This window comes from Emiliania huxleyi, assembly GCF_000372725.1.
Source record: "Emiliania huxleyi CCMP1516 chromosome Unknown EMIHUscaffold_16, whole genome shotgun sequence".
In the NCBI taxonomy this organism is placed as follows: Eukaryota; Haptophyta; order Isochrysidales; family Noelaerhabdaceae; genus Emiliania; species Emiliania huxleyi.
Window position 1 is genome coordinate 711,249 of NW_005200982.1, and position 21,653 is coordinate 732,901.

At 64.5% G+C, this 21,653-nt stretch overlaps 7 protein-coding genes across 7 annotated transcripts; 4 read left to right on the forward strand and 3 right to left on the reverse strand.

The window, feature by feature from the left end:
• Positions 1-350: 350 nt before the first annotated feature.
• On the forward strand, positions 351-1,332 carry EMIHUDRAFT_202459 (hypothetical protein; the record flags this gene model as incomplete). Its single annotated transcript, XM_005785587.1, has 3 exons — positions 351-437; positions 509-603; positions 1,251-1,332. 3 exons carry the CDS (start codon positions 351-353, stop codon positions 1,330-1,332), a joined length of 264 nt encoding a protein of 87 aa, XP_005785644.1.
• A 638-nt stretch (positions 1,333-1,970) lies between these two features.
• Positions 1,971-5,928, reverse strand: EMIHUDRAFT_202460 (hypothetical protein; the record flags this gene model as incomplete). Its single annotated transcript, XM_005785588.1, has 10 exons — positions 1,971-2,228; positions 2,336-2,392; positions 2,463-2,971; positions 3,010-3,358; positions 3,504-3,812; positions 3,911-4,402; positions 4,563-4,700; positions 4,982-5,035; positions 5,323-5,409; positions 5,617-5,928. 10 exons carry the CDS (start codon positions 5,926-5,928, stop codon positions 1,971-1,973), a joined length of 2,565 nt encoding a protein of 854 aa, XP_005785645.1.
• Positions 5,929-7,619: 1,691 nt separating this feature from the next.
• On the reverse strand, positions 7,620-9,034 carry EMIHUDRAFT_352461 (hypothetical protein; the record flags this gene model as incomplete). The annotated part of the gene is made up of 6 exons (XM_005785589.1): positions 7,620-7,762; positions 7,953-7,979; positions 8,024-8,106; positions 8,142-8,160; positions 8,241-8,354; positions 8,492-9,034. The coding sequence occupies 6 exons, from the start codon at positions 9,032-9,034 to the stop codon at positions 7,661-7,663; spliced, it is 888 nt and encodes a 295-aa protein (XP_005785646.1). The 3' UTR covers positions 7,620-7,660.
• A 5,528-nt stretch (positions 9,035-14,562) lies between these two features.
• Lhcf10_2 (light harvesting protein) lies at positions 14,563-16,106 on the forward strand. Its single transcript, XM_005785590.1, has 5 exons — positions 14,563-14,569; positions 14,639-14,748; positions 14,825-14,948; positions 15,062-15,271; positions 15,677-16,106. Exons 2-5 carry the CDS (start codon positions 14,645-14,647, stop codon positions 15,869-15,871), a joined length of 633 nt encoding a protein of 210 aa, XP_005785647.1. The 5' UTR covers positions 14,563-14,569; positions 14,639-14,644; the 3' UTR covers positions 15,872-16,106.
• A 299-nt stretch (positions 16,107-16,405) lies between these two features.
• Positions 16,406-17,498, reverse strand: EMIHUDRAFT_434110 (hypothetical protein). Its single transcript, XM_005785591.1, has one exon. The coding sequence runs from the start codon at positions 17,427-17,429 to the stop codon at positions 16,494-16,496; it is 936 nt and encodes a 311-aa protein (XP_005785648.1). The 5' UTR covers positions 17,430-17,498; the 3' UTR covers positions 16,406-16,493.
• A 1,514-nt stretch (positions 17,499-19,012) lies between these two features.
• On the forward strand, positions 19,013-19,561 carry EMIHUDRAFT_434112 (hypothetical protein; the record flags this gene model as incomplete). Its single annotated transcript, XM_005785592.1, has 1 exon — positions 19,013-19,561. A coding segment is annotated over one exon (334 nt), but the record flags the coding sequence as incomplete, so codon positions are not given.
• Positions 19,547-20,093, forward strand: EMIHUDRAFT_202467 (hypothetical protein; the record flags this gene model as incomplete). The annotated part of the gene is made up of 2 exons (XM_005785593.1): positions 19,547-19,566; positions 19,859-20,093. The coding sequence occupies 2 exons, from the start codon at positions 19,547-19,549 to the stop codon at positions 20,091-20,093; spliced, it is 255 nt and encodes an 84-aa protein (XP_005785650.1).
• Positions 20,094-21,653: the final 1,560 nt, after the last annotated feature.

Genomic DNA, 21,653 nt, shown 5'->3' on the forward strand with positions numbered 1-21,653 from the left:
CTCTCGCTGCCATGAACGGCGGTCCCTTCTCGACCGACCCTGTGGTGCAAGAGGACTACATATCACCTCTTCCCGATGCGCTGCGACGCAGCCTCATGGCCGTGCACTCAACCCGTCGTTCGAAGCACAGCGCTCAGCGCCAGCCCGTGGCGACCAGAGATGGACGCTTTTGTGCTATTACGCCATGTCCGCGACAAAATATCATTGCCCAAGGTGGCAGAGCAGTGGCCGTTTCCACCACCTGCAAAAAAGCCGCGTGCAGTTCAGCGTCGATGGCAAGATGTGCTCCGAGGCCTCGCCGGTATCGACGAGCTATCCTTCTGATGTGCGGAATGTGCGAGGATCAACAAATGGGCGAGACGCAGCTGCACAGCACCGAGGCAAGCCTGCAGCCGTGGGTCGAGGACGCTCTCGTGAAGCTGCACGCGCGAAAAAACGTGTCGATGAACTCAAACTATACACTCCGTGGACGATCGAGGAGGACCGCCTCCTGTTGCACTCGTACCAGAGCGGCGCGAAGATCACTGAGATTCGCGTGAGTAGCCGATCCGCCGAAGCAATCAAGCTCCAGCTACGCCGACTTCAGAACGTCACGCCACTGTGGTACGCGACGCGCACCACAAGAGCCGCTGCGACCCGGAGGCGCCATATCAGTACCTGCAGAACGACATCTGGACGCCGATCGACTCGACCCTCGCTCTACCGCCGTGCGCGCAGATCGACTGGATTCGCGGCGTCGCCAAGGCGCCTCCCTTACCCTGTTCGCCTGCACGCGCGCGTGATCATTCGGCTAACTCCAACGACTAGTGAAGCCATACCCTCCCAAACCCGCATCTCCTCCGTCATTCATCACCCAATCATATCAGACCCCACCGTCCCCGAGATTTCTTCAGCTTACGTCACTGACCTCGCGACCGACGGCAGCGCCGAGCTAGACCCAGACGGCCTCCCAACATCCTCCTCCGCTACTGACACTTTCTCTCTCTTCGCCATCCCGCCCCACCTCACTCAAACGGCGCGCTGCGCTGACAGGCCTAAGCCTACACGCCTACACACCACCACGCGCACACGTATTGCAGTCTCGTTATCAGCACTAAATCACTGTCGCTATCTTAGGAACGTAGCAGCAACCCACACCTCCACTTCTGCCGATCTCTCTCGCGTACTTCCTCCATGCCTTCACCATCGCTTATCCTGATACTTCTCTCCACCACCGGAAGATTCCTTCACACACTCTCTCTCCCCTAGAGTCTCTTGACCGTCTCCGTTACCACTCAAGAGTCCATTTATGCGATCTGCAATGTGGTAATTTCCTTCGGCAGTGGTGTCTAGTGCTATACTGCTACAAAGTGAGTAGTGTGTAGTTGCCTGAATTTTTACAGATTACACGGCTTTTGGCTGAAGTGTGAAAAGAACAAAGATGGCCTCCTCCGCATTATAATTCCCCGCAACCACACGACTCAGATGCGCCCCGGGTCGCCTCCAACTCAGTCAGCGACGCGAGCGAGAAAGAAAGAACAGCGAATCGCTGACACGTGACAGCGTACGTCGACGATCGATATACAATTAGCTCACCTGTCACTACCTAGTGCCGTAAAACGGTAAAGATAGACACTAGCCTTTCCGCTCTCGGATCGAGGTTCGCGCGCGCGGACGACCAAGAAGGACAACAGACCACAGGCAGCAACAAACGTACAAAGGGTGCTACGCAAAGGGAGGGGAGTCACTCGACGACTGGCTGGCCCAGCGGCGCTGGCAGCAGACAGGGGCGGCCGGCCACGTCGGTCGGGGATCGCGGGTGGGACGCGGGGGGGGGGGGGGGGTGGGAAAACCTGCCAAAACCTGGAACCCCCCCCACCCAAACCGGGGCGGAAAGCGCCGTGCTTGGGGGTCGGTCACGGTCACGCGGGACATGGCTCTAGGGACATGGAAGGCGGCCTTGGAGCAGCGCTCGCCGCCGCCGTGCCGCCTCACTCCTCCATGGGCTTTGCGTGGACGTGGCGCTCGCCGCACAGCTTGACCTGGACGAGCGGGATCGTGCAGGGGTGGATGTCGATGTCGAGGAGCCCGCGCTCGGAGAGCGGCATGCCGCAGTGGATGTGGCCGATGCACCGCTCGAGGGCGTTGTAGATGCCCCAGAGGAGCCCCCCGACGCCGCCCAGGAGCAGGCCGGTCGTGAGCAGAATCGTGCCGATGAGGTTCGCGAGGTCGCCGACGATCCAGCTCAGCTGCAAAGACGGAACGGAAATGGCTCGAAGCGTGGGCGGGCGGTAGGTGGGCGGGGTGGGGTGGGTGGGGGGGGGGGGGAGTGGCGGGTGGCGGGCGCGGCGCGCACCAGCCCGCATTCGCCGCCGAGGATGGCGACAACCAGGTCCTTGGTCTTCTCGAGCGCCTTGCCGACGATGCCGATGGATTGGCCTAATCGACACGGGCCACGCGCTCAGAGCGAACGTGTGCGGCACCTCAGCAAAAGCCGGCGGGGACGTGCCGAGCAGCGACTGAATGAGGCCGCGGACGCCACCCGGAGCCGGAAGCGTCGTCGCGTCGCCGTCCGTCTTGCCAAAGATCTTGAGGATGAAGGTCTCGACGCCGCCCAGGACCGACCAGGTGAGGCCGAGGACGCAGCCAACCAGCCCACTGATGTCCCGGAAGAGCTCGGCCAGCCCCCCCTCCTTCTTGAGCTTCTCGAGGATGGTCTTGATGAGGCCCTGGTCCTCCGCGTCGTCGTGCGGCTGTTTCTTGAAGTGGAGCGAGCGGAGGAAGCTGCGGACACCGCCGACGACGGCGTGCACGAGTCCGTCAGCCTTGCCGAGGATGGCCTTGATGATGCCCTCCTCGTCGTCGTCCCTTGGCTGCTTCCCGCCGAGCATCCCGATGATCGTCCGCAGGAGGCCGCCGATGTCTTGGCCTAGCCCCTTGAGGAACGACTGGATCCCGCCCATCAGCGAGTAGAGGAGGGTGCCGACGGCTCCTATCGGAACACACAAGCGCAGTGATGTGTCAAGCAACGCCGCGCACACCATGTAGCGAGGGCGCGTGGCGCGCCGAGCAGCGCGTCGAGTATCTTGATCTCGTCGCCCCCGAAGTGCTCCTTGAGGTTCTTGAGGATGTTGGCGTCGTCGGGGATGATCTTGCCGACGAGCTTCCGGACCCAACCGAGGATCTGGTGGACGCCCGAGAAAGGGTTCTCCAGCACCCAGCCGAGGCCGTGGACGATGCCGCCCACCCGCGTGACGACGCGCTCGACGAGCCCGACGACGGCGTCGTCGATGCCGCCGAGGAAGCCTCCGATCTTCTCGGCGATCGGGGAGAGCGCCCCGAAGAGGTCTCCGAGCAGGTCTCCGACAGCGCCATTGACCTGGCCCAGCAGAGCGCCTATGGGACGTGACCAGGAGGCGTTCCGAATGTCCCTCTCCATGCAATCTAAGGGCGCAAAGAGAGGGCTCGCCCGTCTTGCCGAGGAGATCGATGTCGATGCCATCCTGGGCGAGGGCGTCGGTCACCGCGCTGAGGATGTGCTCGGTCAGCTTGTCGCCGAATCCGACCAGCTCGCGGACGAGCCCGAAGATGGTCCGCAGCAGGCCCGCGGTCTCGTCGGTGCCGAAGACCTTCTCGAGCAGACCCTTGACGCGGCCGCGGATGCCGGGCAGGATGCCGTCGAGGACGTCGCCGACCTGGCCGATGATGGACCGGATGAATCCCCCAGCGTGGCCGAGGACGCCCTTGGCGTCGGGGTCGTCATCGTCGCCGCGGAGGATGGCTCGCAGGCCCTTCTTCACCTTCTCGAGGCCGCATCCGATCGTGCCGGCGATCTGTGGGCGGGAGGTGGGCGGGAGGGTGGATGAGCCATCAGTGCTATGCCAGCGCGCGGTGGGGTGTCGACGGCGGCCCGAGAGGGGGGGGGGGGTACCTCGGAGAGGAAAGCGTCGATGCTGCTCAGGATGCAGGGCAGCCAGCCGCAGAGGAGCCCCTTGATGATGCCGCGCAGCGTCTCGAGCCCGCCGATGAAGCCGCTCTTGAAGTGCTCTAGCAGGTTGCCAATGGCTCCGCCGAGCAGCTTCTCGATCGCCTCGCCGATCTTGAAGACGCCCTCGAGGATGTTGCCGGTGAGGCCGAGCACCCGCCCAAGCACCCGGTCGATGAGGCCGCCGATGCCGCCGCAGCCCGAGTTACAGGTGATGCCATCCGGCTCCGCCGCCTCGTTGGCAGAGAGCCGCTTGAGGAACCCGCCCACCCGGTTGAGCGTGTTCTTGACGAAGCCGAGCGTGTCGCCGAGCACGTAGAGGACGAGCGACTTGATGCTGCTGAAGACCCTGCCCTCGAAGACGTTCTTGTCGAGCTCGCCCGTCTTCTGGAGGGTGCCGACGACGAGCGAGTTGAGGTTGGCGAGCAAGTCGTTCAGCTGCGACCGTCATCGAGGAAGGGTTAGATGGGCGGGGCTGACGGTGGGGGCGGGAAAGGCGGTAGTGGGATGGGCGGCTGCGACAGGGTTGGTGGCGAGGTAGGGGGCAAGGGATCTCTGAGGGTCTGCGACGGCCGCGCATGGACGGCTGTGTATGCACCGTCTCGAAGATGGACGAGATGAACTTGTTGAGCTTCTTGAAGAGCTTGCGGAGGGAGCCATTGAAGATGCCGTCGAGGGCTGTCTTCCCATCCGCCGCGTCGTCGGTGCGGAAGATTCTGTTGAGCATCCCCCGGATCTGTGGAGAGCGCGAGGGGAGAAGACGGGTCACAAGGGCATGTGGTGCAGGACGGGGGCGGGTCGACGCGGGGGCGGCGCGGCTGGAGGCAAGGGCGAGGGCGGCGGCTGCCGGACGGCGGCGGGGCTTTGGACGGCGGCGGGGCGGGGGCGGGGGCGGGGACGATGGCGGGGCGAGGGCGGGGGCGAGGGCGGCGGCGAGAGGGCGGCGGCAGCGGCGGGGGGATGTGAGGGCAGTTCCGGCGTGGGTTGCCACGCGGGGGAGGGGGGCGCGAGTCTGACCTTTCCAAAGAGCTCGTGGGGGAGCAGCCTCCCAAGGAGTCTCTCGATGCCGCCCTGCGGGGAGAAAGGGTTGGGTGGGTGTGGCTTAGGGGACGGGGCAGGGCGAGGGAGGAAGAGGCGGGGGGGGAGGGGGGGGTCGCTCGCCCGGATGCCCTGCAGGAGCCCTTCCGAGTCCTCCTGGATGGCGTCGAGGATCTGCCACGCGGAGGAGGGGGCGTGGGAGGGGCGCAGGGGCGCAAGCGGGGGAGCGCTGGGGAGCAGCTCTGCGGGCGGTGCGAGTGCACACGAGTCGGCGGTCTGCGGCGCATATGTGTGCATGCCTGCTGGTCGTCCGGCGGCACCGGTTCGCCGCTGAGGAGGCCCTTGATGGCGCGGAGGACCTGCTCGATGGTGCGGTTGACCTTGCCGGCGATGCGGTGGAGGAAGCCCTGCGAGGAGGCGTCTCGTGTGAAGCTTTGCTCGCGGCTGCGCGCGCCCGGGAGATTTGGCAGAGGAACGGGGTGGGGCGGAGGCGGCGGCGCGAAAAGGGGGGGTCAGCGGCCGAGACGGCGTGGGGTCGGCGCGAGGATAGCACACGCCTCGAGCGACTCAAAGAGGCCACCGCAGTGGGCCAGCTCCCGAAGGAGAGTCTTGACCAGCTCGAGCGCGTTGTTCTTGACGAACGAATAGACCTTTTTGAGGAGGTTGTCGAGCAAGCCGCCGAGGTCGTCACCGAGCAAATCGGTAATCGAGCCCGTGATCTTCTTGAGCCCGACGTCCACCTTCTGGAGGACGGCGCGAATCGGTGCCCTGCCATTCAAGTCGTCGTCGTCGCCGCCGCCGCCGCCAAGGTGCTTGATGACGGGGATCTTCTCCTTGAGGCCGCGGTGCTTGATCTCGGCGATCCCGCCGCTCTTCTTCTCGAGGAGGTACGCCTTGGTTGGAGGCGCGACAGACGGCTGCATCATCGCGAAAGAGGCTGTCTTGAGTGTCTCGGCCTTGACTTTTAGTTCCCCTTGGGTCGGCCTCACACTACCGAGGTATTGGGTTGGTCCGCGAGTGATCCCGCCGCAATCTCGCGCCGCCTTCTGCAAGATACCGTACGTCCGTTCGCCGACAAGAAAAGAAAATATCTCTCGGGTTGGACCCGGTTGTGCACGCGCACACGCACACGAACACAACAAACGAGTATTGCTAAAAATCTCTCTCTTCGCACACGCACACCACCGAGAGACCGACACACACGGCAGCGTCGGCCGACATACTCGTCTCTACAGACGCTACCCCACTGCCACTCCCCAGACCCCACCCCGCGCTCAAACACACAACTGCGTCAACACTCACCCGCGCGCGGCGGCCGGCGGCCCCCGGCGCCGGCCCGCCGCGGCGCGCGGGGGCGGGCGCGGCGCGCGGCGCCGCGAGAAGCCGCCCATTCACCGGGAGGCTACATGTATACCGAAAACCTTTACCGTACAGAAAAAGCCGCGCCTGCACTAACCGGCGTGCGGCACCCACGCACCCTGAGGCGCGAGAGGCAGGCTGGGCTCAGCAGCATAAATTATGCAGAAGGAGAAGCTCGTCTGTGAACAGCAAAACGGGACTTTTCGTTTTATGTCGGGGGTTGTTTCTGGCGCGGCTGCCCCGCGGGAGCCTGCTCCTTTGCACGTTTCAAAGGCACACTGTTGAGACTGACCTGTGCCGAGTGTCGTGCGAGAATATGTTATAATTCTTTTCGCTCCCGTGGTGTACCTGTGTTAGTGCCAGTGCGCGCCAGTCCCGTGCCTAGTGTTGCATGGCCAGGCGTTGTAAACTTCTTTTGTTTGAGTTTTCTTGTAAAATTCGGGGTTTAAATTCTTTTCGCTCTATATGTCGAGAGCCGACTCGGTGGCGCCGCCGGGCGCTGCCGCTGCCGGCGCCGCTCGAGACGACTTGCCGGCGGACCTCGCGGCGCTCGCGGCGTTCGTGTCGAAGCGGTCTCGCGCGGACCCGCCCGCCACCGAGGCAGAGCAAGCCTGCGTCAAGAGGGTTCGCGTGGGGCTTGCCGCTGAGATCGCCGCACTGCCGCCCTCAGCGGTTACGTCCGGCCCGGCAGTGCGCGCGTTGCGGCAACAGCTGCTGCTGCAGATGAGGCAGCGCGACGCGCCTCAGCCGCCGCCGCCGCCGCCGCCCACCCAGCAACTGCCGCCGCTGCAGCCGCCTCAGCTGAAGCCTCCACAGCCGGCGCCGCAGCCGCCGCAGCCGCAGCCGCAGCCGCAGCCGCCGCCACAGCAGCCGCCGCCGCCGCCACAGCAGCCGCCGCCGCCACAGCATCAGCCGCCGCCACAGCAGCAGCAACCGCCGCCACAGCAGGCGCCGCTGCCGCAAGCACCGCAGCCGCAAGCACCGCAGCCGCAAGCGCCGCTGCCGCAGGCGCCGCTGCCGCAAGCACCGCTGCCGCACGCTCTGCCGCTGCAATCACCGCCGGGTCTGGCACCGCCCTCGTGAGCTGACTCTCGCTGCATCGGCGCAAAAAAATAGTAGCAGAGCGAGTCCCAAGAAATAGCTTCTTATAACGTGTACTATAAGTTGTAGCATCTCTCGCGTCTCGCTCTCGGTGTGTGCCGCGGATCGTATCGCACACAATCACGGCGCTCGCTGGGCGCTAACCGGGTCGTGCGATCTCGCTCCCTTCAGCCGACGTCGACCGCGCGCGAGAGTGCTCTACTTCTCATCCTGCGGCAGCAGCTTGGCCTGCACGGTGCGGCCGAGGTACTTTCGCCCGCCAAGTGCCTTGCACACCCGGTCGGCGTCCGCCTTGTCCGCCTACAGGGTGAATACACCAACCTCAGGGCGGGAAGGCGGGGAAGGCGGTATTGTGCAGAGGAGAGCATCGTGTAAGGGGAGGGAGACGAATACAGCTGAATACGGTCGAATACAGTGAAGACGCGTCCTCGAGCGTTGGCCGGAATACAAGAACACGTATTCCGCTTCTAGGCTTGTCCGCCAGCTCGACGAAAAAGGCGCCGTCGGCGTACCGCACCTAGAGCGTGAGCAGGCCAGCCTCGCGCAAAGGAGAGAGGCTACTCCTGCGCAGTGAGGTGTGGCGGCGATGCAGTCGCATACGGCCGAATGGAACGCGAGCTTGCTCGAAGGCATCGCTGTGTCGTCTTCCGCATCTGGGGGGGGGTGAGACCGCAGAGACGTCCCCGAGGTCGGAGCACCTAATCTCGGGTAATCTCGGGTGATCTCGGGCGATCCCCCTCCTCGGAGAAGGGCATGGCGGGGAGCACTCATTGTGTACGTCCTGCTCGGCGATGTCGGCGTCGGTGTCGTCGCCCACCACGCCGCGCAGCTCGACGACCCAGGGCTTGGGCGCACCCTCCGCGCCGCCGCCGTTTGCCGGCGGCTTGGGCGCCTGCGAGGCGGCGGTGAGGGAGGTGGCGGTTGAGGGGAGGCGGCGGTGAGGGGAGGCGGCGGTGAGGGAGGCGGTGGTTGAGGGGAGGCGGCGGTGAGTGGAGGCGGCGGGGCGGGAGGCGGCGGCGAGGAGACGACGGCAGAGGGTGCGGTGGGGAGAGTGGAGGCGGCGGCGGCGGGGAGAGGCGGCAGGGAAGCAGAGCTCTGTCTGTTTGCCTCATCGCGCAGCTCCGCCGACCCCCGGAGGGCGGCTAGGTCCTGCGCGGTGGCCTTGCGCGCGGCGAGGCTCGCGCCGCCGAGCTCGAGCCCGTTGAGCGCGTAGATGGCCGTCTGCCCCATCTCGTCCCCCTCGCTGTACGTGAAGGTCGCAAACGTCAACGCGCGCTGCAGCGACGTCGCGTCGCCAAAGGTGCAGATGAGCTGGAGAAGCTGGGCGTCGTCGAGCGCCTCCGGGATGCTCGAGAGGAAGACTGTGCCCGGCGGCGGCGGCGGCAGCCCCGAATGTCCCGCCGCGTGCTGGCCGGACAGCTCGAGCTTTGGCGCCGAGATGCCCGTCGCCATGATCGGCGTGTGCTTCGCCGGCAGCAGCACGGGCGGCGCGCTGCGGCTCGCGGGCGCCTCGCCTGGGACCTGCGTCACCTTGACGCCGTTCACGAACGTCCACGTCGAACCCGCCGTCATGGGTGCTGCTCGAAGTGGGTGTGTCGAAGAGGGGTGTGTCTTAGCGCCAGGCAGGAAGAATTCTTGAGGACAAGTAGCGGACAGGCGCGGACTGGCACACACACCGGCTCACCACCGGAGCCGCAGGCAGGAAGAATTCTTAAGGGATCCCTTAAGACACAAGCCTCTCTCACAGCACACTGGCACATCTAAGCCTTCGCCCAAGGGTTAGGGTGGGCATCGGCTAGCACCACACTCCTCTCCTTAAAATCCCTGTGTGGTGGCGGCGTGCCGTCCTCCCATCCCTCCCTTGGCTTCTGTGTTTTATTTCTTTCTTTCTTAACTAGGCACGGCGGCACGGGAAGAATTTTATCGGCGCTTGCGTGAATACGTGGCTGGAGACCCCACCAGGGGTTGACTCCTCTATTTATTTATTCATGGCTGGAGACCCTTTTCGATTTGTCTTTTTTCTTTTATTGATACGTGGCTGTGGCAGGCTAACCCGTGAGCCGTGTGCGGGGTAACCCGCGCACGGGGAAGCTTGGGTTCGAGTCGTCAAACAAACATTAAGCAGCGGAGGTGTGGAGAGGGGGGCCGGGAGGCGGTAAGTCGGTCGTCGAAGTGGTCGTCGCCCGGCGCTGCTTGCAGCACCATGCACCATGGCGATGGCGCTAACTAAGAGGTTCCTCTTTTCCGCCCCCCCCCCCCCCAAGGCGCGCGATACACACATACAAACAAGCCAACTCCCTCGCACAACACTGGGCACGGGACTGGCGCGCACTAAAACACGGAGACAGGCAAGGTTTCTCCTTCTGCTTTCGAGCTGTGGTTGCTTTCGAGCTTTTTGTGCAAGGCAGATTCTTTTCTTCGCGATGTCCACCGCGCGGGATCTCTATTACGGGAAGCGTTCGTTTCGTGCGTCTGTTTTGTTGTAAAAAGTCTTGTTGTTTGATTAAATTCGGAGCACTTGGAGCACTTGGAGTGCAGTCATTAACCGCAATTCGAGGCAGGCCCGAGGTCTGAAGCTCACCCAGTGTGGAAGTGAGAACTGCTCGGCCCACTCTTGATCCTGCTGAACAAGCTCCTCTTGTAGCTCGATCGGTCACACCGCCATCGCCGTCGGGGAGAGGGGGGACGACACTGCCTCGGCAGCGTGCACCTCGATCCTGTACCGTGTCTGTTATGACCCCCCCCGATGAACACACCAGTGAGGGAGGGCGAGACGATCGAGGGGTCCCGTACCACGCGGAATCGACCCTATCCAGTGCTCAAGTGCTCAAGGGTGGGAAAATTCTTTTCTTCGCGATGTCCACCCCACCGCGCCGCCGCTCAGGCCGCCTCGCGTCCTCCGCCGCCGCCGCCGCGCCCTCGCCGTACGCGCCGCCGCCCGCCCGGCTCCTCGACCTCCCCAGGGAAATCCTCGAGCGCGTCCTCTCCCGCTTCGACAGCCCCATCGACATCGCTCGCGCCGCGGCCGTCTCGCTTCTCTTTCACGCCTCGCTAGCGGAGCAGGGCATCCGCTTGTGGGCGCAAGAGCGCGGCTTCGAGCTGCCGGCGAAGCCAGAGGGCGAGAGCTGCGCCGTGCGGTGGCTGTGTTATTCGGCGTTGCTGCGCGAATCCAATGCGCCGGCGAGGGCGGCGTCAGGCCACTACCACAGCCTCTTCATCGACGGCGAGGGGCGGCTCTCGTCGTGCGGCTCGCCGCCGGACTACAATCCAATGCCCGCGCTGCTTGGCCACGGCGAGGGCGTGACGCAGCTCAACACACCGACCCGCCTATCGTCCACGCTGGGTGACGAGCGCGCCGTGAGCGTGTCGGCTGGAGCTGGCCACAGTTTCGCCCTCACCGCCGACGGCGCTGTCTGGAGCTGGGGCGATGGACTCTTCGGCAAGCTGGGCCACGGCGACGAGCAGAATCAGCTGCTGCCGAAGAAGATCGAGGCCTTTACTGGCCAGCGCGTCGTCACTGTGTCGGCGGGAGGCTACCATAGCATCGCTGTCACCGCCGATGGCGCCGTTTGGACCTGGGGCGATGGAGACTCGGGCCGGCTGGGCCACGGCGACCGGCAGGCCCAGCTGCTACCGAAGAATATCGAGGCCTTGGCTAGCCAGCGCGTCGTCGCTGTGTCGGCTGGAGGCAAGCACAGCCTCGCCATCACCGCCGACGGCGCCGTCTGGAGCTGGGGCTGGGGAGGGTACGGGCTGGGCCACGGCGACGTGCAGTGGCAGCTCCTGCCGAAGAAGATCGAGGCCTTCACTGGGCGGCGCATCGTCGCTGTGTCGGCTGGAAGCGACCACAGCCTCGCCATCACCGCCGACGGCTCCGTCTGGAGCTGGGGCGGCGGAGCTTGGGGCAAGCTGGGCCACGGCAACGAGCAGCGCCGGCTCCTGCCGAAGAAGGTCGAGGCCTTGGCTGACCAGCGCGTCATCGCTGTGTCGGCCGGAGAGTACCACAGTCTCGCCATCACCGTCGACGGCGCTGTGTGGAGCTGGGGCGACGGATACCGTGGCAAGCTGGGGCACGGCGACGAGCAGAACCAGCTGCTGCCGAAGAAGATCGAGGCCTTGGCGGGCCAGCGCGTCGTCGCTGTGTCGGCCGGACGCCGCCACAGCCTCGCTCACGCCGCCGACGGCGCTGTCCTTACCTGGGGCGAGGGCGTTGATGGCTGCTTGGGCCACGGAGAGGACCTGTCGAACGAGCTGCTGCCCAAGAAGATCGAGACATGGGCGCCGGGGCTGTGAGAAGGGCGTACCTGCCTCGGCTGAGCAGCCAACGTGTGGGGCTTGAGGCTGAGGTGGCAGCCGTGGCGGCGGCAGCATGACATGAGCCACCTTCTGTGTGGAAACGACACACTTGCGGTGTTTGTGGAGTCCGACGCCGACACTAGTCGAACTAGAGATCAGTCTGTGGCAGTGACCAGTTTGTCCAGTTGTCCAGCCACATACAACGTGGCAGCAGCGCAAGCATGTCCCTAAATCCCATCTGGGTTTTTATTTATTCATTTATTTACGCACCCTGGGTATACCAGAGGTCGCCGCACCGTACGTACGCCGTACCTGGGATGCATACGGTAGGCTGAAACGAGCGACCGCGAAGAGCGTGTGTGCTCGGCGTGTTCCGCACCGCACGCGCACACCTGTCGGTACCCCGCACCACGATGTAGCCACCCACTCCGTGTCGACAAAGGCCGCACCACCATGCATGCATGCGTCACAGTTGAGTGTGAGTGTGAGTTGGACGTGAGTCGGGGAGAGAAGCCGTATCGAGTGGTGTGTGGTAAGTGCTGTGGGTAAGTCTGTGGGTGAGCTGTACCCTCCTGTACTGTACGCACGCATGTGAGCACACTCTCACGCGAGCAAAGCGTCGCGTTGGCGCTAGCGATGTCATCCGGCAACAAAGCACATGCCAACACAACACGGTTTACACCTCTTGCTCCCCCCACCCTTCTCCGCCCAGACGAGCCCGAAGTATAAGTGCACCATCGCAATGCACAAGTTCATCACTCCGCCAGACACATCATCGCCCTTGATGTGCACCCAGACCGACACGAGGAGCCCCGCACCGAAATACGGGCACATCTTCTGCGCCATGTTGTTCACGATGCCGCAGGTCATCAAGCACATCATGATGAACAGTTCATGCCCGAGGGCGCGCACGACATGCGCGTTGTCCGTCTTGAACGCGGGCGGCAACGCGGAGTCATCGCCCGACAGCGAAGCCAAGCCAGCCAATCCGACGAGGATGGCGTTCACGGTCAGAGCAATCGTAGGAGCGTTCCACTTGATGGGAGCCATCGCGTTTGGGAAGTGGTCGATTCCGCATGGTACGGGACCCCTCGATCGTCTCGCCCTCCCTCACTGGTATGTTCATTGGGGGGGGTCATAACAAACACGGTACAGGATCGAGGTGCACGCTGCCGAAGCAGTGTCGTCCCCCCTCTCCCCGACGGCGATGGCGGTGTGACCGATCGAATCCGAGCTTCCCAGTTCATCGCAGCGCGATTGCTGGAGCTCAACAAAGCTCGGCGCACATGGTGATGGCGGCGGCGGCGGCCTGACTCTTGCGACATTGCTCACGTGCACCACCATCTCCACGGTGGCTGCCTCCTCCCAGCCCTCTCAGTTCACGAGGTGAACCGTGAACCCGGTTCATGAACCAGTTCGCGGTTCACGGTTAGTTCACGGTTCGCGGTTCACGGACTCGGGGCGGGGGCTAGTCGGTTCACGGTTCACGGTTCGGCCCGACGCTGCCCCGCCTGGTTCGTTCACGGTTCGCGGTTCGCCCTAGTTTTGTCCTGCCTCGGTTCGGGTTCACGGTTCAGAGTTCACGGTCGGTTCGAGGGTGAACCACTGAACTAGTTCATGAACCAAGCTTATTTTCACACCTCTTACACACCGACACAGTTCGCGAACCACAGTTCGCGAACCATCCGTGAACCGAGACCCAGAAATTCGAATGTATTGCACCACTTCCGTATGCCTGCAGGGTATCTTTAACCGAGCCCTCCGAGCCCTCCACACCCCTCCTCCACCACACCCCTCCGACCCCTCCGACCCCTCCGACCCCTCCGACCCCTCCACACCCCTCCGCGAGCCCTCCGAGCCCCCCGAGCCCTCCGACCCCTCCGACCCCTCCGACCCCTCCGAGCCCTCCGAGCCCCGCGAGCCCGGCTCGGTGGCTCGCCCCTCCGAGCCCTCCGGGCACTCCATCCCTCATGAGCCCTCCCGAGCCCTCCCGAGCCCTCCAGCGCCACCCTCGTGCCTCTCTGCCCTCCGAGCCCTCCGAGCCCTCCGCGAGCTCTCCACCCCTCCCGAGCCCCACCCCTCGCGCTAGTGACCCTCTTGCCGGACGACACCCTCCGAGCCCTCCAAGCCCCCCGAGCCCTCCAGACCCCTCCATCCGCACAGCCCCTCCGGCCCCTCTAGCCCCCTCCGACCCCTCCAGCCCTCTCTAGCCCACTGGACCCCTCCCACGCCTCGCTTTTGGCCAGCCCTCCAAGCCCCCACCCCTCCTGGGCCCTGCCGCCTGACACCTCTATCGGTGGAGGGCTTTAGGTCACGGTCCACACTCCCGCCCTCCCGACCCCTCCACACCCCTACAGCGGCACCCCTACCCCTCCCGCCGTTTTAGGGCCTCCTGACCCGCACTCGGAGCGCAGCGGAGTGGGGGTGAACCTTCTTTTTTGTTAGTAGAAGGCTAGGATTGAGTGAGAGCAGCCTCGCTCTCAATCCTGGAAGTCGAAGGGTTGTGAGCAGCATTCCTCGCAACTACATCTTCTAGAACTAAGAGCAGCTCCGCGCCAAGGCGACTGGTGACGCCTACGACTACTCCTCGAGTACCAGCGTGCTCGCAATCCGAGCAAAGTCTAGGTCTGTTGCGAGCTTGCGAGCAGCACGGCTCACAATCCTAGCAACATGCCTCCCGATTGCGAGCGCTAAAATCCTACATCTTGTTGGATGCACTATGAGCGGCTGCGCTCACAATCGTACCAAAGATCCAAGGATTGCTAGCGTCATTGAAGAATTCTTATTTTTGCAACCTCCACCTTCATTTCGGTGCGCAGTGGCCAGACCAGCCCGCAGGCTTTACTCCAAAGGCCTCACACTCTGTCTCCAACTCCCCAGGTAGCCATGCTCTCCCTCACCGTCAACAGCGTCTCCTTCAACGGCCCGGCGCTCGCGCCGCGCGTCGCGCCAGCCGCTGCCGCCGGCGTTCGCATGGGCGTCTCCGATATGTGAGGCTGCGCAGAGATGCTCAGAGGCCTGGACATTTCCCGACCATGCTGAGGTGCCTGCGGCGCCCGCGCGCAGGGAGGGCACTGGCCCCGAGACCGGCGGCAAGGTCTTTGACCCGATGGGCCTCTCGAAGATTGCGTCCGCCGAGACCCTCGCCTGGTACCGCGCCGCTGAGCTGAAGCACTCGCGCGTCGCGATGGTGCGCGGGCCACCCTCGCGCCGCGCTGCGCTCCTGCCGCCGCGCCTGGGACGCACGCCCTCTCGTCCTGCCGCGCCGCTCCCCGACCTCCGTTGTTTCGCCTCACCGCGCAGGCTGCCGTCACTGGCTGGGCGTGGGTCTCGTCGGGCGGTCCCCTGTTCCCGGGGTACCTGTCGGTGGAGCAGGGCGTCACCTTCGAGTCGCTCGGCCGCGACGGCTACGCCGCGTGGGCGGCGGTGCCCGAGGCGGGCAAGTTCCAGATCCTCGGCGTGATTGGCATCCTCGAGATCCTGAGCGAGTCGGCGGTCAAGCCGCACTACATGGTGCGGAACGCCCTCCACCGCCCTCGCCGCCTGTCCCTCCCTCGCATCCACCTCCCTTTCCTCCATGGCCGCCGTACCGCCCTCGCCGCCTGTCCCGCCCTCGCCTTTGCCATCTGTGCCGCCTTCGCCCTCGCCGCCCACCGCCATCCGTGCCACCACCCGCGCCGCCGCCGCCGCCCTCGCCGCCGCCGCCCTCGCCGCCGCCGCCGCCGCCGCCGCCGCCGCCGCCGCCGCCGCCACCCTGCGCAGGACTCTGCCGCCGAGAGACGCGCGGTCACACCGCGCGCGCCAGACGTCCGGACCGCGGCCCCTTCGCTCTCTTCCTCGACGCCCCTTCCCGCGCTCCGCCGCACTCGTGCTTTGGCCGCCTCGTTCAGCCCTCGGCTCCTCTCCTCGCCCTTGCAGGCCGGAGGCACGCCCGGCAAGGTGCCGCTGCTGTGGGACCCGCTCGGCTTTACTGCCAAGCTCTCCCCGGAGACGCTCGCGCGCAAGCGCCTGGCCGAGCTGAAGAACGGCCGCCTCGCCATGATCGGCGTCATGTCGCTCGTCTCTGCGCACTTTATCCCCAACTCCGTGCCGCTGCTGCCCGGGAGCGTCTAGAGTCTCCGCCGCCCACCGGGCGTGCCTCCGCAGGACCGGCCGCGGCGGCGACGTCCGACCGGCGCGGGCCACCGGCAGCTGGGCAGCAGTGGCGAGCTAGCACGCGCTGCCGCACGGGCATCTCCGTCATCCCTGTGCATTTTGCCACGCGGAGGCCCACTGACTGTCTCATTCGCCATGGCCCCCTTGTGCTTGTTACCCCCGAAAATAGCAAAAAATGCGCGACACTGTGTGTGCCGCGGCTCTGGCCGAGCGCCCGCTGTGGCGCGCTGCCGCGTGTGCCGGCCGCGCGCCGCTGGGCCCTGCCCCTGGGCGCCCGCCTGCCCGGCGGGCCGGGCGGAGTAATCGATATCTCTACCGTCTAAAGGGTGTGGGTTGGCCCGCCGCACGACGCACACGTGCCGCAGTGTGGAACACCATTGGAACACAGACACGCGAGCGAGACCCAGTCACAAAAGTAGTCATGTCAAAGTCATAGGCACATCACTTACGGGGTTGGCGATTACGTTTTACCGGAGAGCTCCGGACTACTTTGGACCGCACGTCGGCTTTAGGTAACGACCAAAATACAAGGGGTGGGGGCGGCGGGCGCGCGTAGCGCGCAGCGCCCCGTCTACGCTCCCTAGCTCTCCTCCAGCACCTCCTCCACGAGCATCCGATGCGCCTCCTTGTTCAGGATGACGCCCATGTGGTCGGCGTTGGCCACGGTGTGCAGCGCAAAGCGGCCACGCGTCAGGCTCGCCCAACCGCGCATCTTGGCGCCCGTCTCTCCGGCGGGCGCCTCGCCCGCCGCGGCGAGCGCGACGATCGGGAGGGCGAGCGGCGGCGGCGAGGGTGGCTCCACGCTGCCGAGCGCGGCGATGATGTCCGCCTCAGCGCAGAGGGCGATTGGCGAGCCGTACAGCTCACGCGCGAGGCCCACCGTCTCTATGACGGGCGGAGGCCAAGCCGCCTCGGGCGAGCGGGCGTGCGGCGCGAGCGAGCTCGACCGGTACGCCGCGACGAGCCCGCTGAGGATCGCCGGCCCGGGCAGCGCCACAAACTCGCCCGCCGAGCAAACGCCCCACACCTCCTGCAGCAGCAGCGACTGAGGCCCATGCGGCGGCCTGCGCGCCACCACAAGCAGCTTGCGCGCGCGCGGGCCGAGGGCGCGCGCGAGACCGTACGCAGCGACCGCGCCGTGCGAATGGGCGAGCAGCACCACCGGCCGAGCGCTCCCCGCCGCCTCCTCCACTTGAGCGGCGAGGGCGGCGATGTACTCGTCAAAGGTCTTGCACGCCGGGTGCGAGGTGTGGTGATCGAGGACGAGTGAGTCCTCGACGCCGGCCGCCCTGGCCGCGGCAAGCACGCGGCCAAGCAGGCTGCGTCCCTGCGAGGGAGTGAGGCCGGCGGAGTAGAGCGCGACGAGCAGCGGCGAGGGCGGCAGCACGCCGCCGCCCTCAAAGAAGGTGACCGCCTTGTCGCGGTCCCAGAGCCGCATCCGAGGCAGATCGATGGGGACGTCATCGGCCAACGCGTCCGCCTGGATCTCCTCGAGCTGCTCCAGGGTGAGCGGCATGCTTGGCGCGCAGCTGCGTCAGCGTCGGCACGCGGCGCAGACGGCGAACTGCGCCACGGCTCCACGCCCGGACCGGGGAGAAACGAACCACTGGGGCCCCTCCTGGGTTTTGCCCACCCCTCGCACGACCCCGGGCGACAGCGGGGGACCCCGCAGCGGCAAACGCCTACTTTTTCACGGCCAAATCACGCTTCGGTGTTGAGTATATACGAGCGACCCACCGCGAGGGTTGCTCCTTGGCCTGCACAAGCTTTTCCGGCAAACAAAAAGGAAAACAGAGGGTCCCCAGCACTTTGCGTTTCCGGAAATTTCCAGGGGAAACAGAGGGTGTTTGGTGCTCCATTCTGGAAACTCGCGAGTTTCCCTGAGTCTGAGAGCTGGTCTGGGGCAAAATCTGACGCAAAATTGAGGAAATCGGCACGATACCCAGGCGGTCGCAGGGCATTTTCCAGGTATACCCGGGGGTTTCCAGGTATACCCGCAAAATACCCGGTATTTTGCCGATTTGGCTGATTTTGGGCCCAAACCAGCCTCAGACTCGGCTCAGAGCCGGAAAATTTGATGGTTCCCCGGGAAAAGAGAGAGGAAAAGAGAGGGTGCTGTAGAGAAAAAAGGAAAGGAAAAGAGACGGGGTGCGAGAGGAAAAGCTTGTTCAGCCTAAGTTGCTCCCGACTCTGTCTGGCCTTTTCTGGGTCACGTAGCCACACCTCGCCTCCTTGGTGCGAGTGGCTGCCAGTTCGACTCTGGGGAGGATCGAACCATCAACATGGTACCTCCGGTGAGATCTCCCAGGTCGACGGCGGTCTGCGAAGATTTGAGTCCCTTCGATCGATAGCAATACCAAACAACTCTAACACTCACACGTTGTTGTTGTTGTTGTTGTTGTTGTTTGTCCCTTCGTGTGTGAGCTACGAAAAAGATCGAAAATAGTGCCCAAGGTAACCCGGAGGACTCGCGTCCCGGAACCTCGGCCCCACCACGTACACCCCGCGTTTTGCGCTCTGTGTGCACTTTGACTCTGCCTCTCTGCGCACTGCGGCGCTCTGGTAGAGGTCTGAGTGTGGTGCTCGGCACTGATGTCCAGCCTGTGCATGTGAGAACTGAGATGTCATGTGAGATGTGTACATCACACTTTAGCGAGGTTACTCCCATAGCCCACGCAAAAAAGAAAACCTGCCCGGAAACTAAGATGCGCCCTAATAATCGACGACGTCGTCCCGCCAAAGGCATCATCAAGATCATCATCATGGGAGGGCGCTGGCGCCGCCCCCCACCCCTCGCAGCAACGCAAGGGAGGGATGGGAGGACGGCACGCCGCCACCAAACAGGACAAAGAAAGACGGAAAGAAAACAGACAACCCAAGGGAGGGATGGGAGACGGCGTGCCGGAGAGAGAGAGAGAATTCTTGATACGAAACCACGACGACACACACCAGTCGACTCGCATCGGTTGCCTCCATGAACGGCGGAGCTATTCTCGCTCTCTCTCTCTCTCTCTCTCTCTCTCTCTCACGGCGTGCCGGGAAAGTCCAACGAGAAAAAAAACAAAGAAAAGAAGGTTTTTTCGGCGATCGATGCTTCGACTCGGACTCGCTGGGGCCGCGCGCCGTGCGGGCGTCGCGCGCGCCGCGTGCGCCGGGGGGGTCGGGCTTCCAGCCCGGCGGGGCATGGCGAGCGTCCCGTACGACAAGGTTGTGTGCGAGCGCAAGACCACCGACGACTCGATCAAAAAGTTCTTCCGACTCACGATTGAGTCGACGATTGTCGCCACCATCATGGCGTTTTGGTGGCGCTCGTCGCACAACGCGGAGAAGGAGAAGATCAACCGGTACTACGCGACCCTGCGCGCCGAGATGGCCGCCGCCCGCGCCAAGGAGGAGGCGGAGGACGACGAGTAGTCGTGACCGGGGGGCGTGAGCGGCTTTGCAAATGGGGGAGGGGGGGGAGGGAGCGGTGGGGGGGGTGGGGGTGGGGGGGTGGGGGGCGGTTGGGGGGGCTGCCACCGCGTCATCCTCGTGGACGCTCGCGCGTGTGCGTCTCCGGCCTGTCGCCCTACCCCCCGGGCGCGTGTCCCGCTGCGCCGCGGTGCCGGCACGCAGTTTGGCTACTCCTTCTCTATGCCGGGAACGCTTAAAAAGTGAGTGCTCTGTGTCACCTTTTTGGAGTAGATCGTGCCGACTGCCGCGACAGCGTTTTTCGAACATTTTTTGCACGTCTCACTCGTCTCACCCCGAGCGCGCTGGGCGCTGGCCCTTCAGCGATCAGCCTTCTGGTTCTGGCACCAGCGGGGGAGGCACTCCCAGGCACGAGCGCGCACCGCCGCGCTCCCCCTCCCCCTCCTCGCCGCCTGCCAAATCACCGCGGCCGTCTGCGCCTGCTTCCGAGTATGACTCCGAGCTCGAATTTTCCGACGCTGAGGCGCGGGATAGGGTGGCAGGGGTTGTACACGACGCAGTGCAGCAGGCTGTGATGCAATACGGCTATGACGACGAGCTCTACCAGGCATGGAGGGACGGCGAGATAGGCGAAAAGGACTTGCCGGAGGAGGTGATGGCTATGACTTTGGACCTTTGCGAGAGGTGGCGAGCGGAGCAAGAGCGGTGTAGGCGCGTCCACGCGGCGCAGCGGCTCTCCCGCGACCCCGCTCCCAGGCCCCTCTCGTAGCCGCAGCCGTAGCCGCAGCCCCAACTCTTGCCGCTCTTCCGTGTCGGGTTGTGACGAGGGGTGAGGGGACACGGATTGAAGATCCCTCACACCAAGATCGTGCAGGGCGGGGACACATGTCCCTAAATCCCATCTCGTCTCAGAGTTTGACCGTTTTATTTATTTATTTATTTCACCCCCCGCGGCGCACCCCTGCCGGCCCACGCCTCTCACACGACACACGAGACACGTGTCACAAGTACGCAGACTTGCGGGTCCTTGGGGTAGTGACTTGGACGGATTGTGGAATTTGATATTTGTGCGTCACCGACACGCGTCGGTCGCGACCTACGCGCCGGCGCTCGGCGCACCCAAGTCCAAGCTGGAGTTGATCGTTGCTTCCCTTTCGCGAGGCGGTGCGGACTGCCGGAGGCCTCGGTCTCCCCTCTGCCCGTGCGACTTTCGCTAACTCCCGCGAGCGTAGATCGTCTCTCTTCGGCGCGCTCGAGCACGTTTGGCACCAAGAGGCTTTGATTCTTACGACCCTCACCCGCCAAGGCAGGTGTGCACTCTGCTAGTACTTGTGTGCTCACACCACTACACTGTGGGGTGTGCCCGAGCATGATGTATGTGCGCGTCTGTGCATGTGTGGGACAGACGTTGTTGTCCTATCACCTATGCGCGGGGCTTCCCGCGGGGACCGAAGACGTAACAGCAGCAGCAGCAGCGACACGCGACACGTACGTGGTACGAAAATCGGATTATTAAATCGAGAGGTTGAGGTACGAACCACAGTCGTTTGAGATCGATCGCCACCGATCTAGAAGCTCACAAGATGATGCGCATGAACCAACAATCTATACTGAGTACTGTCTACACACGTCACACGTGTGTGTCGGAGTCGGTGTGAGGGTTGCGGTGTAAGTTGCCTGATAAAGCCGTATATCCCGTAAGTAACCCGTAGGGGGGGGGGGGGGGGGATGGCCTCCTCCGCCCGCCTCTCTGTGTGTGCTCTGAATACTTCTGACGAGACGCTACTATGTTCTTGTGGCAAAAATGGGTTCACCCACCTGTAACGTGTAACCTCTGTACATCGAATTCCGCTACACCCTACACGCACGCACAAGGTTTTGCCAACCGTGGACCGGGCGCGCCTCGGCCGCCCCATCAAGCCGCCCACGGACAGCCCCCGCGCACGCGCATATCTGCGCAGGTCGGCGATCGGGCACGGTCCTTGCACGAACTGCGGCAAACGCCCAATACGAATCGCCCGGCAACGCGCCAACGCCGAGGCCGCGGGAAGACCACCCTTCCGCGCGGCACTTGAACGGGTAGTCCGCGGGGCCATGGGGGTCAGGGGCGGCTGCCCAGGAGTGCACGCTCGCCCTTAGGCGAACAGGGCCGCGCGCATTTTTCGGAGGGGGGTTTCGAGGGCGAACATTCACCCGGGACTGGCCCGGGGTTAAGTGAGCGAGATTTTTTCCGCCCAAAGCCGGGAGACCTGTCGCAGTGGGGGGCCGTGGGAAGGGGGGGGAAATGAAGGGTACTGGTTGTAACCCGCCTCCAGGCACAAAGGGGGGG